At 45.5% G+C, this 14,391-nt stretch overlaps 1 protein-coding gene across 3 annotated transcripts in view; it reads right to left on the minus strand.

Moving 5' to 3' along the window:
• BARD1 (BRCA1 associated RING domain 1) overlaps positions 1-14,391 on the minus strand; it is a 58,157-nt gene that overhangs the window by 20,814 nt on the left and 22,952 nt on the right. For all 3 annotated transcript variants that reach the window (XR_008450336.1, XM_054069550.1, XM_054069551.1), the window contains 3 exons: positions 10,408-10,488; positions 9,521-9,693; positions 193-301 (listed from right to left, as the gene is read on the minus strand). Coding sequence is in view for 2 of the 3 variants with exons in the window: in XM_054069550.1 (XP_053925525.1) it covers positions 193-301; positions 9,521-9,693; positions 10,408-10,488 (363 nt within the window). In the remaining variant the exon portion in view is untranslated. The remainder of the gene's footprint in view (positions 1-192; positions 302-9,520; positions 9,694-10,407; positions 10,489-14,391) is intronic.

Raw genomic sequence — 14,391 nt, forward strand, 5'->3', positions numbered from 1 at the left:
CTTTAAGGTCCCTTCCAACTCAAACCGTTCTATGATTCAACGATTATCCAATTTAGCTTCCCATCCTATTTTAGATCTCCCTGTAAAGGCAGGCAACGGACTGGACTTGGGTTCAAGCCTCTAATACTTAGAGGGCGAACTTACAGGTTTTTAAAAAGCACAGCAAACCAAAAAAAACCCACACACACTTACCTCAGAGGGTTGGTTAAGTGATAATGATTCATTCTTCACTGGTAACATTAGCACAGACTTCATCTTTTCACTTTCTGCATAGTCCACAGGCCGCAGACCAAATATATTACTGGCAAAACAAGCACAGATGGGTTTAAGTCAACAAAATGTGACTTGATTCTTAACTAACTGGGCACATTAGCTGGGTAGCTTTCCCACCCACTTTCTTATTAATATGTAATTTCAGCTGAAAAACACAAAGCTTCAAGTAAGAATTGCATCCGAGACAGATGGATACCGAATTACAAGCTGCTGCATTCAGCTGAGGAGTAAGGGATGTTCAGAGCAGAATGTTCACTTAAATAAACCACAGTCCCCGTTAAACTGTTTCGAGATGCACTTCGATATCATTCACAAGATCCAAAAATTTCAGCTTTAATATTTCATTGCAGCCATATAACCAAGCAGATGTATTTTTGGCTTACCCATTTGCCATAAAAGACGTGTCAGAAGATTCTATAATACATGCTGCGTTAAACACTGGAGCCTGATGTGCTTGTGCTTTTATGGGAGAAGCTATCTGCTTCCTACTGGGGAACTGTGACTCCCTCACACTTTCAGAAGTTGACTATGCATCTCATTTTCCTTCAGCGTGTGCTGTTCCACAGAACGCGTTGCAGCCAATTCATTCAAACTTTAGTGGCTTTGCCCGTTTTGTTGAACACGACCCATCCTATGTAGACAGAGTGATTAGATAGGCTTCAGGACCCCTTTTCCTCCCCTTTTCTTGTAGCATCAACTCGGATACTGTTTGCTATAAACACAACACAAAGCACAGTGATGGCTTTGCTCTCTTCTTCACACAACTTCGCAGCTGCAGGACAGCAGGAAGTGGAGGAGAGCTGGAAGCCACCAAACAGGTATAATTGTCATTAACAACCATAATTCTCCGTCAGTGCTCTTGGGAAATACTCTCCTCGCTTTGCCCTTCACGAGAATAATGGCTATTCCAGCCGATCGTCTCCTCCCCACCTCATGCAGCTCTGGCTCTCAAAAGGCACGAGCTCTCAAAAAGGCAAGAACTTGTTATGAAAGGGAAGCTTGTCACCCAGAACAAAGCCCCGACTCAGTAACTGCAATCCAGAAAGCTTAGTCATCAAACAACGAAACATTTCAAGAGGTCAAAAAAACCCACTGCATCTTTGAAATGTTCTCTCTTAGTTAGCCACGCGTTCCTGTGCAGAGTAGGAATCTAGGAAGCTTTATAGGGGATTCCATGTAAGGCCATAACCCAAATCAGCCCAAAGAACAGCTCAAACCATTAAGTTTTCGCTCTTATCTAACCAGGGGAGCTTTGGCCAGTGCAAGGCTTGGTTGAGTCTCCATCCCTGAAGGTATTTAAAAGACCAGTAGACGAGTTGCTCAGGGATATGGTTCAGTGCCAGATAGGAATGGTTGGACTCGATGATCCAAGTGGTCTTTTCCAACCTGGTGATTCTATGATTCTAAGGCTGGAAGATGCACCTGACCTTCACACCTTTCTGAGCACTGCTACAGTAGCCTCTTGGGAAACAACAATTCCCAACAAGCCCCCATGGAAGATTCCAGGGTGGCATTTTACAATTGCTCATTTCAAATCATTACCAAGCTCCTCCGTGTTCCTAATGAGCAAAGAGCTGGCATAACACAAATTCTGCAGACTAAAAGATAATTGGTTACATCTCAGCCCAGTCCTGGGATTTGCAGCCCATTAAATATTGTCATGCTGTTCCTATTTTGTCACACATCATCAGGGTAGCTCTTGCCCTTGCTTTAAATAAGGGCCATATTCGGCTCAAAACTGCTGCAGGACAGTTCCTTTGAAGAATGCAGCGAGGGTGGGGGGCAAATATACGAGCACATATACTAAAATCAGCCTTAGTCTCGATGGCTGACCTTGTACCGTGAACGGAGCAGAGGGAAGAAACCATCGCATGTCAGCAGCAGAGGTCTGGGAGTGTCTTTTTTGGCCCCCAAGCCACATTAAGATCCTTGAGTGCTGGAATAAACCTCATGATAAATAGATATAGACAGGACACATCTTGCCAATTAAACCGTACAAATAAAGCTCCAGCCCCCCCCTTCTTTACTCAGTTTTCTTTTCTTCATTTTTAAGATCACTTTAATTGCTTTTGACCTGTGTATTCCAAGAAACTATCCCATCATTATGCAGAATTAATGGCTAATCATAAGATGTTAAGGTGGCACAGTTAAAATACAACGTGACCAACTTGGGAGCTCAGGTCTGAAAAACGGAACACCAGCCCAAAGGATGGGTTTAAGAGTTTTGAATATCTGCAATAAAGCAGCTCGTTGAGCTGAAGGAATGGGAGAAGAAGCAGCTGAAACAGGAGAGAAGAGGGATCACAAAATAAAATCTAAGCTAGAATGCATCTAAACAGATTCTGAGCATGATATTCTTTTAATTCACATATCCTTCTCAAAGAAAAAGGGTGAAAACCAGAGTTGTTCTTTTCCATCAGGCACCCACTAACCCTTCATAAAGTAAATAATCACGATCGGCAAAAAACCTTGTCTGGGTCTCTGTTGGGCTGGAACAATTATCACTGTGGCTACTTGAGGAACCTTTCTTAATATATTAGGGAGGTATATTACTAGGAATGTGTATTATTTTTAACTCCATGAAGAACCAGATCTATGCAGCCATGGGAACACCAGTACAGCATAGGAATGGGAAAAAGCAGCTATCAGAAAAATGTGTGCTCAAATCTGTATTTATTCAGCCAAGCTGAACAAGAGAAATCTTCTACTGTGGTTAGAGTGAAAAGTGAATTTTGATCCAGTTTGCTAAACAAAACTAAGTGGAACACGCACTTTAGGTCCACCCTAACACACAAAGACAGCATTTTTAGAAATACTAATAACTATGTCCGTGTGCTCCTCCCACGGGACTGGGCTGAGAATCATAGAATAGTCTGGGTTGGAAGGGACCTCAAAGCCCATCCAGTTTCAACCCCCCTGCCATGGGGGGTCAGGCACTGGCTCAGGCTGCCCAAGGCCCATCCAACCTGGCCTTAAACACCTCCAGGGATGGGGCAGCCACCACTCCCCTGGGAAACCTGTGCCAGTGTCTCACCACCATCAGCGTGAAGAAACTCCTGGCGTCTGGTCTAAATCTGCCCCTCTCCAGTATATACCCACTGCCCCTCATCCTATCCCCACAAGCCTTTGTAAACAGTCCCTCCCCACCTTTCTTGTAGCCCCTTCAGCTACTGGAAGATCACTATAAGATCTCCTTGGAGCCTTCTATTCTCCAGGCTGAACAACTCCAACTCTCTCAGCCTGTCCTCATATGGAAGTTACTCCAGCCCTCGGATCATCTTTGCAGTGCTCCTCTCAACCATTCCAGCAGCTCCATCTCCTTCTTACGTTGAGGATTCCAGATGAGGTCTCACAAGAGAGGAAGAGGGGCAGAACCACTTCCCTCGCCCTGCTGGCCACGCTTCTTTGGGTACAGCCCAGGACACAGTTGGCCTTCTGGGCTGTGAACGCACATTGCCGGCTCACGTCGAGCTTCTCCTCAACCAGCACCCCCAAGTCTCTCTCCATAGGGCTGCTCTCAATAAATCCTTTGATGAAATCCTTTGATGCAAGCAGGCTCCTATCAGTCAGTCACCAAGGCACCGAACAGTCAGAAGGTGCTCTTACAGCTCGAACAAATTCCAGAGAGAAGGATGTCCGCACCGAGACCAAAGACGAGCCCAGTAAAGAGCAACTCAATGTAATCTGCGGAGTATGACTTTACACGAGATGACAGACGATACCTTAAGGAGTGACAGATCAAAGAACTTCTTAGCAAAAGCTTTAGAAACGAGATTCAGTTTATGGTGCGACATTGCAGGAGTGCTGAGTAGGAAGACAACAGCGGTTACGACTGTAGGCACAAAGAAACTTAACACTCACATTCTAAACGTTCCAGTAAACTTTCAGGCAATAAGCAACCAGACGAGATAGGATAAATAGGGAGAAGGGCCTTAGAAGCCTCACACTTCCACACCTTTTGTCACAAGCAAACGAGGACCGAATAACGTTTGTAACCAGGTTGAAGTTGCTCCATTTTGAGACCAGAAGTTGTTTGTTGTTCCACAGCTGAGTAAATTTTACCCCAACCGCTAAGTTGGGAAGTTCTCCAACCGGGTGTCTGTGCCCTAATTCCCATGGGGAAATTCCATGGGCCTTCTGCTCATATTTTGAGAGCAAGGTAAGCAGAAACCTCTTTTGAACCTGACAGAAGGAAGAAAATGTAATCTGCTTAGCCAGAAAGACAGTCTTAGATATCCAAGCAGGGCCAGGGTTTTAATTAACCTGCTCTCAGCAATAAGGTGAGCATCATCTTGCACTTGGACATGGAGTCCTGCACTGTCTTCACTTAAAAAAGGCAGATAAATTTAAGTTGGTGTCATGGGTCTGATGTCTCCCAGCATTAACTGCAGGTTCCAATAGTCCTTGTCCCTATGCCATTCACACAGGTGAGGACCACAGTCTATCCCTAAGCATGGATCTGTCGGAGCAGGTCCGGAGGAGGCCATGAAGATGATCCGAGGGCTGAAGCACCTCTGCTATGAGGCCAGGCTGAGAGAGTGGAGGTTGTTCAACTTGGAGAAGAGAAAGCTCCAGGGAGACCTCAGAGCAGCTTCCAGGACTGAAAGTGACTCCAGAAAAGCTTAGGAGAGGCTCTTGATCAGGGAGTGCAGGGATAGGATGAGGGGAATGGTTTTAAGCTGAAAGAGAGGAGATTGAGATGAGATCTTAGGAAGAGATGTTTTGCTGTGAGGGTGGTGAGGCCCTGACCCAGGTTGCCCAGAGCAGTGGTGGCTGCCCCATCCTTAGAGGAGTTCAAGGCCAGGTTGGATGGGGCTTGGAGAAACCTAATCCAGTGGGAGGTGTCCCTGCCCATGGCAGTGGGTAGGACTGGATGAGCTTTGAGGTCCCTTCCAACCCAAACCATTCTGTGATTCCCACAGGCTTGTTCAGAATCAGACACACAACTACACAAAGACCGCAAACACCTGAAAAAAACCAGGGCAACACAACCATTTTTACTAATGCTAAACTTATTGTGCATGAAGAACTGGCAAGACAGCCCATTTGAGTGAAAGCAGTTAGGAAGTGCTGTGAAATTGCAAATGCAGAGATCTAATTTTTCAAATCACTTGGCTAGCTGTGAAGCAAGGAAAAAAGACAGAATTCAAGAGAGTGAGCACATGGAAAAAAAAAAAAAGCTACAAAAATATAAATTAGCTATGTGTAGGAGATTAACTTAAAAAAATTAACTAGACCAGCGGGACAATTAATAGGTCCACTGGTCCATATAATATTTTTCATTTGTAGTTCCTATCTTTCTTATTCAGTGAAAATTTCAAATGGCAAATGAAGAGGCACAACTATTAAATCTTACAGATTTCCAAACCAATTTTTTGCTAAGGAATACTGAAATCCCAGGCTTGCTTTCTGGCAAAAAAGGTAGTTCTCATCTGTCTCACTTGGTCCAAAAGATCATGGAATCATTTAGATTGGAAGGGACCATGAAGGTCATCCAATCCAACCCCCCTGCATAAGCAGGGACATCTTCAACTCCATCAGGTTGATCAGAGCCCCACACGATCTGACCTCGAATGTTTCCAGGGACGGAGCACCCACCACTTCTTCCCCAAATTCACTCTCAGTAGTGCTTTGGATATGCATTTACTTCTCAACCTGCAAGGAGACTGAAAAACTAGGCTGAACACTCCGAACGAGATGTACTTGATGAGTGTGTGAACCTTACGATGTAAATCCGAAATTGCCAAGTCTCAGCTCTCTGCCAGCTAGGTTTATCCCAATATTCACGTGCCTCATGAACTGAGATCCCTTGGGAAGCAGCTGTATTTGCTCCCAGATCCATCCACACCCCTGTACAGACCAGAGGATCTCACCTGCCTTTGGGCTTGCAGTCAGCAAACACCGCACGCCGTTAGAGCAATATTTCAGCTTGCACAACCGAATACCACACTAAATTTCTAAACTCCTGCCGTAAGCCAGTTATTCAACACAAGCTCTGTTTTCATTCCAGTAGATTAACTCTCCAACACACAGGGGACATTAAGACACCAAACCGAGTTAATTCTACGGTCAAAAGAGCAGCAAGACATCAGTCACTTTTGTGCGGTTTCGTGCCATATATTTCATAGAGTCCCAAGTAACGTTTGAATACATTCATCATGTTCGCATCTTACTCTGCTTAGATAAAGGAAAGGAATTAAAGAAATCACAGTGAACTAATCCAATTGTGCCTCTACGAGGAAAAGAAGGATTATTTTAATACACTGGGATACACGTGGCCCTCTCCTGGGCTAAATGTTAGTTCATTGAGACCCGAAGAGCCCGCACAAGGACCAGAAAGAGTTTCATACGCACAAAAAGTCTTCATAAAAGTCTTATGAGGAGTGGCTGAGGGAACTGGAGTTGTTTAGGATGGAGGAGGCTGAGGGGAGACCTCATTCGTCTCTACCGCTCCCTGAAAGGAGGTTGTGGCGAGGTGGGTGCTGGTCTCTTCTCCCAAGTAACAAGTGATAGGATGAGAGGAAATGGCCTCAAGTCACACCAGGGGAGGGGGGTTAGATCAGATATTAGGAAAAAAAGCCTGAAATAGTGGTGAAGCACTGCCCAGGGCAGTGGTGGAGTCTCCTTCCCTGAAGGTGTTAAAAACGTGCGTATATGTGGCAATTTGGGATATGATGGTTGGACTGGATGATCTCAGGTCTTTTCCAACCTTTATGATTCTGTAATTTAACGATGCTATGATTAAAATTAGACAAATTGATCGGCATGGCAAAATTGCTGCGGTATAGGCTTAGCTCACACCTTGCACATCTCTAAAGTTAAGGCACTTCTCATGGATATTCCTAAAGAAAATAAACGTCTGAGAAGAGATAAGAGGTCTAATAATCGCCGCTCAATTTCTGCTTTCAAGATCCTGCGTAATAATGTGAGCAGATCCACCATTAAGTACAAAGAGGCCAATTATAACAATTTCAGTCAGACTGAAAGGACTTATAGGAAAAGTGATCACCCCGTCCCCATCTCCTGTTTCTAAAACTGCAGCCTGCAGGTCTCGGGGATCTAGGAAAAAAGCCACCGAAGAAAAGCAAGCTTCTTTTCAGATGTGGTTTCATCAAAACAGTACCCACTACAAAAAGATATTTTAACTTTCTACTTTAAAGAAAGTTCAAATCCACTAGCCCAGAAAAATCCAACTGCTGTTTAATTAGGACTAGAACTACCAGCGGCAGTGGCAGAAAAACCCCTGTAGGATTTGCAAAGTCATGATCCAAGGAAAGAGCATGGCACGATTCACGGCTGGAAGCTAGTCAGGCACAGGGAGGGAGGAAGGCACAAGACAGATTCTTGGAAGCCTCAGAAATTTTCTTGTTTCTGTTGTTTCTTGGTAGTGTTTGGAAGAGGCGAGCAAAGTCTTACTACTGAGTGAACACGTCTCTTGTACAGCTCTTTCTCCATGACCTTAATGGTCCCGTAAAAATAGTGGGGGGAAAAAAACCAACCTTTTCATTGTTAATGCAATAGGAACATGCACAGCAACATTTCAGCCAGAGGCAGAGAGCCTACAGAAGATTTGGAAGCCTCAGTTTTTCCAGCAGGGGCAGCTCTTGATCAGAGAGGGCAGGGACAGGACAAGGGGAACGGTTTTAAGCTGAAAGAGGGGAGATTGAGATAAAATATCAGGAAGAAATTCTTCCCTGTGAGGGTGGGGAGGCCCTGGCCCAGGTTGCCCAGAGCAGTGGTGGCTGCCCCATCCCTGGAGGGGTTCCAGGCCAGGTTGGATGGGGCTTGGAGCCCCTGATCCAGTGGGAGGTGTCCCTGCCCATGGCAGGGGGTGGGACTGGATGGGCTTTGAGGTCCCTTCCAACTCAAACCACGCTATGAGTGTCACAAGTTCAGTTCCTGATATTCCAGTGGCTTGAAAATTAGTTTCTGGAGCTGTCAGCTATTCAAGGTGTAAGGTGCTGGTCTTTGCTGTTTGAGAACAAAGTGAAGATGAACAACTGAGCCTTGGTTTACTTTCTCATCCTGAAGTTTTGTGGGTTTGTTTGGTTAGTTGAGTTGCTTGTTTTTTCTCAAACTCCAGTATACTCAAGATTAAGACCCGTTTTGTAAACCCCATGGTCCTCCCAGAGAGTTGCTTAATTCTATAAGCTTCAAGAGCAAATACTGAGAGTTGAAGTGATTAAGCTGAACTTGTTTATGCTGCTTCACGCGGCTGGCAAGGAAATTCATGTCACGCAAGACTTCATCCTATCGTGTTACTATACAGACACATCTATTGACATCACGCATTGGACTCAAATCTTCTCTACACGAGCCCTGGCACAACTGCAATACTACAACACCTAAAACCACATCTACTGTCTGAAATACTAATAGCTTGCAGGGATATTCAGACTAGCAGGTTCTTTCGCACCTCCTATGAGCAAATGCCAAAACACTCAGGAGGCGTAACTGGATGGGAGATTGAACTGAAAGTATTTCTAAGCTTTTGTTTGAATTAAAAAGTGTTCTAAGGATTAGTGCTGTGATCCAGAACAGAAAAAATAAAGCACATTGCCCACACCTCAGCCTGTGTCTACAGTATTTGTGAAGGTAAAAGAGACTGGACTGAAACGTCTTCTCCTAGCGAGCAGAGTAGTAAAAATGAAAAGACAAAAAACAGCTGTAGCAGTTCAAAACTCATCGAGCTCAGCGTCGTAGAAATGACAGCAGCTATAACAAGAAAAGTGTAAAAACAGGGTAAGCGTATTTTGTTACTTTCCAAGTACAGTCTCCAATTCTCTAGCTATCTGCAACTCGCACATCCTCAGAAAGGCTTAGGACAAAGCAAACAAGAAATATTTAGATTAGATATTAGGAAGAAATGTTCTTCTGTGAGGGTGGGGAGGGCCTGGCCAAGGCTGCCTAGAGAAGCCGTGGCTGCCCCATCCCTGGAGGGGTTCAAGGCCAGGTTGGATGGGGCTTGGAGTCCCTGATCCAGTGGGAGGTGTCCCTGCCCATGGCAGGGGGATGGAACTGGATGGGCTTTGAGGTCCTTTCCAATCCAAAGCATTCTATGAAAACGACAGAAAACACTTACCTGGAAAAGGGGGATGTAAGTATAGCAAAGTATATGTGTAACACCCACCCCCTCCCTTCAAATAAATCAAATTTTATTACTAGCCTCGCTTTATATTTACTTCACACCCCCCCTGGAATTTGTAGCTGTAGGTAGCGCCATAGTGAACAGCCCACGCCTACTTACACCGCATCGCGGGAGGCACCGTGCAAAAGCAGCAGCTCAACAATGCTCACGTGCCCGTTCTTGGCAGCGTCATGAAGCGGAGAGTCGTTCTGATACCCCGTCGTGTTCACTAACGCCTTGTGTTGCAGCAACAGCTCCACCACTTCTTTGTGCCCGTGATTACACGCCTCGTGCTAGTTGGGAAAACCCAGAAAGAGTAAAGAGAGGAAACACGAGTGAAACAGAATTCAGAGGAAGGGCCTCAGTCACACCAGTTAACGCGTTTATCTTCAAACACCTCTCAGTAGATGGTCGGAGAAGACAATGCAAAGACACCGCATTACATTCCTGACATGAATTAACCTTGGCACCCAGTGCTAATAAAAAGCGCAGAGAAAAACCGAACAAAGGCCAAATGTGCACAAACTACACTACGGGGAACAAAGCTGCCCACATTACACTCTGTCAAGGGTATTCTTCAGGAGAGGAAGAAGTCATCGTTGCAAAGAACCTTTTGTTTACTTTCTATACCTCAAGTGAGCAATTCTTTTCATTCGGCTCCTTGATATTTTGCCAAAATGGTAAAAAAACACTGAGGACACTAAGAATCCATAAAATACACACAATGTCTACAACTGATCGCTTTCTAGTTATCATAGGTTTATTTCCTGCCTTTGCAGAATCGCGAGCTGATCGCTCTCCTGGCATGCCCGACTCCAGCAAAGGAGAGTTGGACCGGGGCAGGTCAGTAGCTGCTAATACGTATTTAAACTTGCTTAACGTCATTTCTTCGCTTGGCGTAATTCTTTGTCACCTAAATCATATAAAGGGAACTAAAATATAGGAAAGGAAAGCAGGGGCAAAACGAAATCTGATCAAATGACAGAAAAACAGTCTTCAACACTCACCAGTGGTGTCCACCCAGCGTTATCTTTGACATTGGGATCTGCCCCGTTTTTCAGGAGCTCTTCAACCGCTGCCAAGTCGCCCTACAGAGGAAAAACCCAGTTATTAAAAAGTAATGAAGAAGAAACACAAAGACCACAAAAAGATGTAGAACTATAAATTTAGCTGCAATAAAAATGTAATGATACAAATTTTCCATCTAGGTATTGTCAGGATAAAAATCTTGGCTGGTTTGGAGACCACAGTTTATCATTCCTGTTCATTTAGAAGCACCCACACATTTTACATGAATATATATTTTTACATAAAAACAACGCACATAACAGACTTAACTTAGAATAAATGGGCAGATTTGTGCTGAATCCAATCTGTCCGTCAGAGGCAACAGCAAGGATTAAAATCAGGAACCCTTATTCAGAAATTCCTTATCCTTCAGAGTGGAATATTTTTCCCAAAGTAATCTAAATAACTGGCTAGAAACACGCATATATGAAAGATATTATAAAGCACGACAAGCTCCTATAAATTGTTTTCCCAGAAATCGAAAGGGAAAGGGGAAAGTGTTTTATTTAACACTTCAATTCCTACTCATGTTGAATCTCACTGACACTTTCTCCGACGGTTATTCTACCAAAATAGCTTTCACTTGGGTTTTGGAAGAACATTAGATTCAGTTTTCACTATACGCAAGGAAATGTATGTGAAAAAGGGTGCAGAGATTATGGGAAGAGGAAAGAGGCTGAGTAGAGACGAGGTGAAGGAAGCAATGGAGCAGAATTTGAGAATCAGAGGTTTTGATGCTCTTAAAAGGAAAGCGTAAGAGAGAAAGTTGGTCACAAGACCGGAGCATGTGCAGAGGCAGCTATAAATAGGCAAGGAGAAGCCTCCCGCGGAAGCTTAGCCATGGAAAACTCTGCAGTGCAGGTTGGAAAAGCAACCCAAAGAGATTGAAAAGAGACTCTGACCCCCTTCTCCTTTCACAGCCCCATCGGCAGCGCAGCACGTTGGTATTTCATATGCATTTTGTGCGCTGTCAGCCAGCCCCCCTCCTTCTCACATTCGTTACCGCAGAGCAGCAGCAGCAGAGAGCAGTCCTGCTGGAACAGGCGCCACCAATTCCATTCCAAAATCTTCGCTGTACTACCAGAAACCCTCCACGGCTGTGGGCACACAACCAACAAAGCCAGCCCGTTCTGCCCCTCTAAGTGTCAGGTACCACCACCACGCAAGCTTTTCAAAGCTTAAACCAACGCAAGGACCTCAAGTTTCTGCACGGCTTTGGCACAAATGCCTTAATTTCTAATTTCTATTGTCTTTTGGATCCTCCATCTGCAACCAAGGACTACTGGTTTCACTGCAAGGACCACTGACATTTTCCCTAGACCAGGGTATTGGGATGTGTCCCTGCCCATGGCAGGGGGTTGGAACTGGAGGATCTTTAAGGTCCCTTCCAACCCAAACTATTCTATGATTGTGATCCCCAATGAAGAGGCTGATATATAAACTGGGGTATAATCAAGAGGGTGGAGCACCTCCGCTAGGAAGACAGGCTGAGAGAGTTGGGGTTGTTCAGCCTGGAGAAGGCTCTGAGGAGACTTTAGAGAAGCTTCCAGTACCGAAAGGGGATAAAGGAAAGCTGGGGAGGGGCTCTGGATCAGGGAGTGCAGGGACAGGGTGAGGGAGAACAGCTTTAAGGTGAAAAAGGGGAGATAGAGATGAGATCTTAGGAAGAAATGTTTTGCTGTGAGGGTGGGGAGGCCCTGGCCCAGGTTGCCCAGAGCAGTGGTGGCTGCCCCATCCCTGGAGGTGTCCAAGGCCAGGTTGGATGGGGCTTGGAGCCCCTGATCCAGTGGGAGGTGTCCCTGCCCATGGCAGGGGGTGGGACTGGATGGGCTTTGAGGTCCCTTCCATCCCAAACCATTCTGTGATCTAGTTCTTGTCCTTGACCAAAACTGCAGTGTATAAATGATAGGAACTGGAAGGGGGAAGGGAACTTTACTCCATGATACAGAAAATTCTGTGCTGTTAAGTAGTGGCAAGTCAGGGAATCCCTAAATGCTACTCCAGTGATAAAAAGTGAGAAAATATTACATTAAGCTTTAAATACAACAAAAATAAACTTAATCCCATTTTTCTATTATCAAGGAACACTTTGGAAAAACAAAACGGCTTTAATCTTTACTCAGAGAAAATACTAAGACTCTGCTCAGCAGAAATAAATCCAGCAAGTAACAACTGGAAACTCAAATTCACCAAAACAATGCTGAGGATAACTGGCTTTACAACAGCCAAGCAAACCGGCACATCAGAGAGAGATTACATTCACAAGCAAAATGTCGCAGCAAAACGTTAACTTTCACAGCAATTAAAGAATACTCTGCTGGTAAAACACTTTGTGGTTGCAAAGCAAGAGACATGCATCAAATCCGGAGAGTTATTCTGAGACAGCTAAGCCGGCGCTGAGCGTTAGATCTCCTTCTACGAGGAGAAGATACAATTATCTATAATGAGCAAGATCTCAGCTTATCATTTAAAGTTAAGTTTGCAAACATGTACAGCAAGGGTTTGACATTTCGAGAGAGCTCCTTTAAAGCGGTAAGCACAGCTAATAATTTGTGTGGGCATTAGGTGGTACCAGAGCCTTTTTGGAACAGTTAGGTGAACGTTGATTTGTAAAACATCTCTGCAGTTCTGTCACAGGAAACGTTGCTGGTGTGGAAAGGAGCACCGACAACACCCACAGAGTGACATCCAGGTCTAAGTTGCAATTGAGAAACTGCTGTTTAGCTATTTACAGAAGGAAAATGTTGTCATTTAGCCAACTGAACAGGAGCCAACAGTGGCCACGGTGGCCAAGAAGGCCAATGGCATCGTGGCTTGGATCAGAAATGGTGTGACCAGCAGGGCCAGGGAGGTTCTTCTGCCCCTGGACTCTGCACTGGTGAGACCGCACCTTGAATCCCATGTTCAGTTCTGGGCCCCTCACCACAAGAAGGATGTTGAGGCTCTGGAGCGTGTCCAGAGAAGAGAAACGAAGCTGGTGAGGGGGCTGGAGAACAAGTCTGACGAGGAGCGGCTGAGAGAGCTGGGGGTGTTTAGCCTGGAGAAGAGGAGGCTGAGGGGAGACCTTATTGCTCTGTACAACTACCTGAAAGGAGGTTGTGGAGAGGAGGGAGCTGGGCTCTTCTCCCAAGTGACTGAGGACAGGACAAGAGGGAATGGACTGAAGCTGTGTCAGGGGAGGGTCAGACTGGATATCAGGATAACATTTTTCACAGCAAGGGTCATCGGGCACCGGCAGAGGCTGCCCAGGGAGGGGGCGGAGTCCCCATCTCTGGAAGTGTTTAAAAGACGGGTAGATGAGGTGCTCAAGGACACGGTTTAGTGGTTGATAGGAACGGTTGGACTGGACGATCCAAGAGGTCTTTTCCAACCTGGTGATTCTATGATCCCCTCAGCTGTAAATGGAGCTGCTCCCTGCAACTGGCACCTCGCAATGAGTGACAGAAAGGGAGGGGAAGCTGTCACACCAGCTGTGACTGGATGGGTGCTGCCAATCAGCATTACAAGAGACGTTAACTAAACTGTCCATTGCTAGGAGAACGGGCCTTTTGTCCTTGCAGAGCCTCTTCAGTCAGTTACTATGTTGTGAATATTTAGTTAAAAGGAGGAAGATGAGGTTTCAAGAAGCAAATCCACAGCAGACCTATATATGGGTAACTCGGGCTGAGAGGACCACCATTGTCTGACAGTGATTGAAAAGTAAGAAGCGCAGGTAACACATTATCATAGAATCACAGAATGGTTTGGTCAGAAGGGACCTCAAAGCCCATCCAGTTCCACCCTCTGCCATGGACAGGGACACCTCCCACTGGATCAGGGGCTCCAAGCCCCATCCAACCTGGCCTTGAACCCCTCCAGGGATGGGGCAGCCACCACTGCTCTGGGCACCCTGGGCCAGGGGCTCCCCACCCTCACAGCAGAAC

This window comes from Cuculus canorus, chromosome 6, assembly GCF_017976375.1.
Source record: "Cuculus canorus isolate bCucCan1 chromosome 6, bCucCan1.pri, whole genome shotgun sequence".
In the NCBI taxonomy this organism is placed as follows: Eukaryota; Metazoa; Chordata; class Aves; order Cuculiformes; family Cuculidae; genus Cuculus; species Cuculus canorus.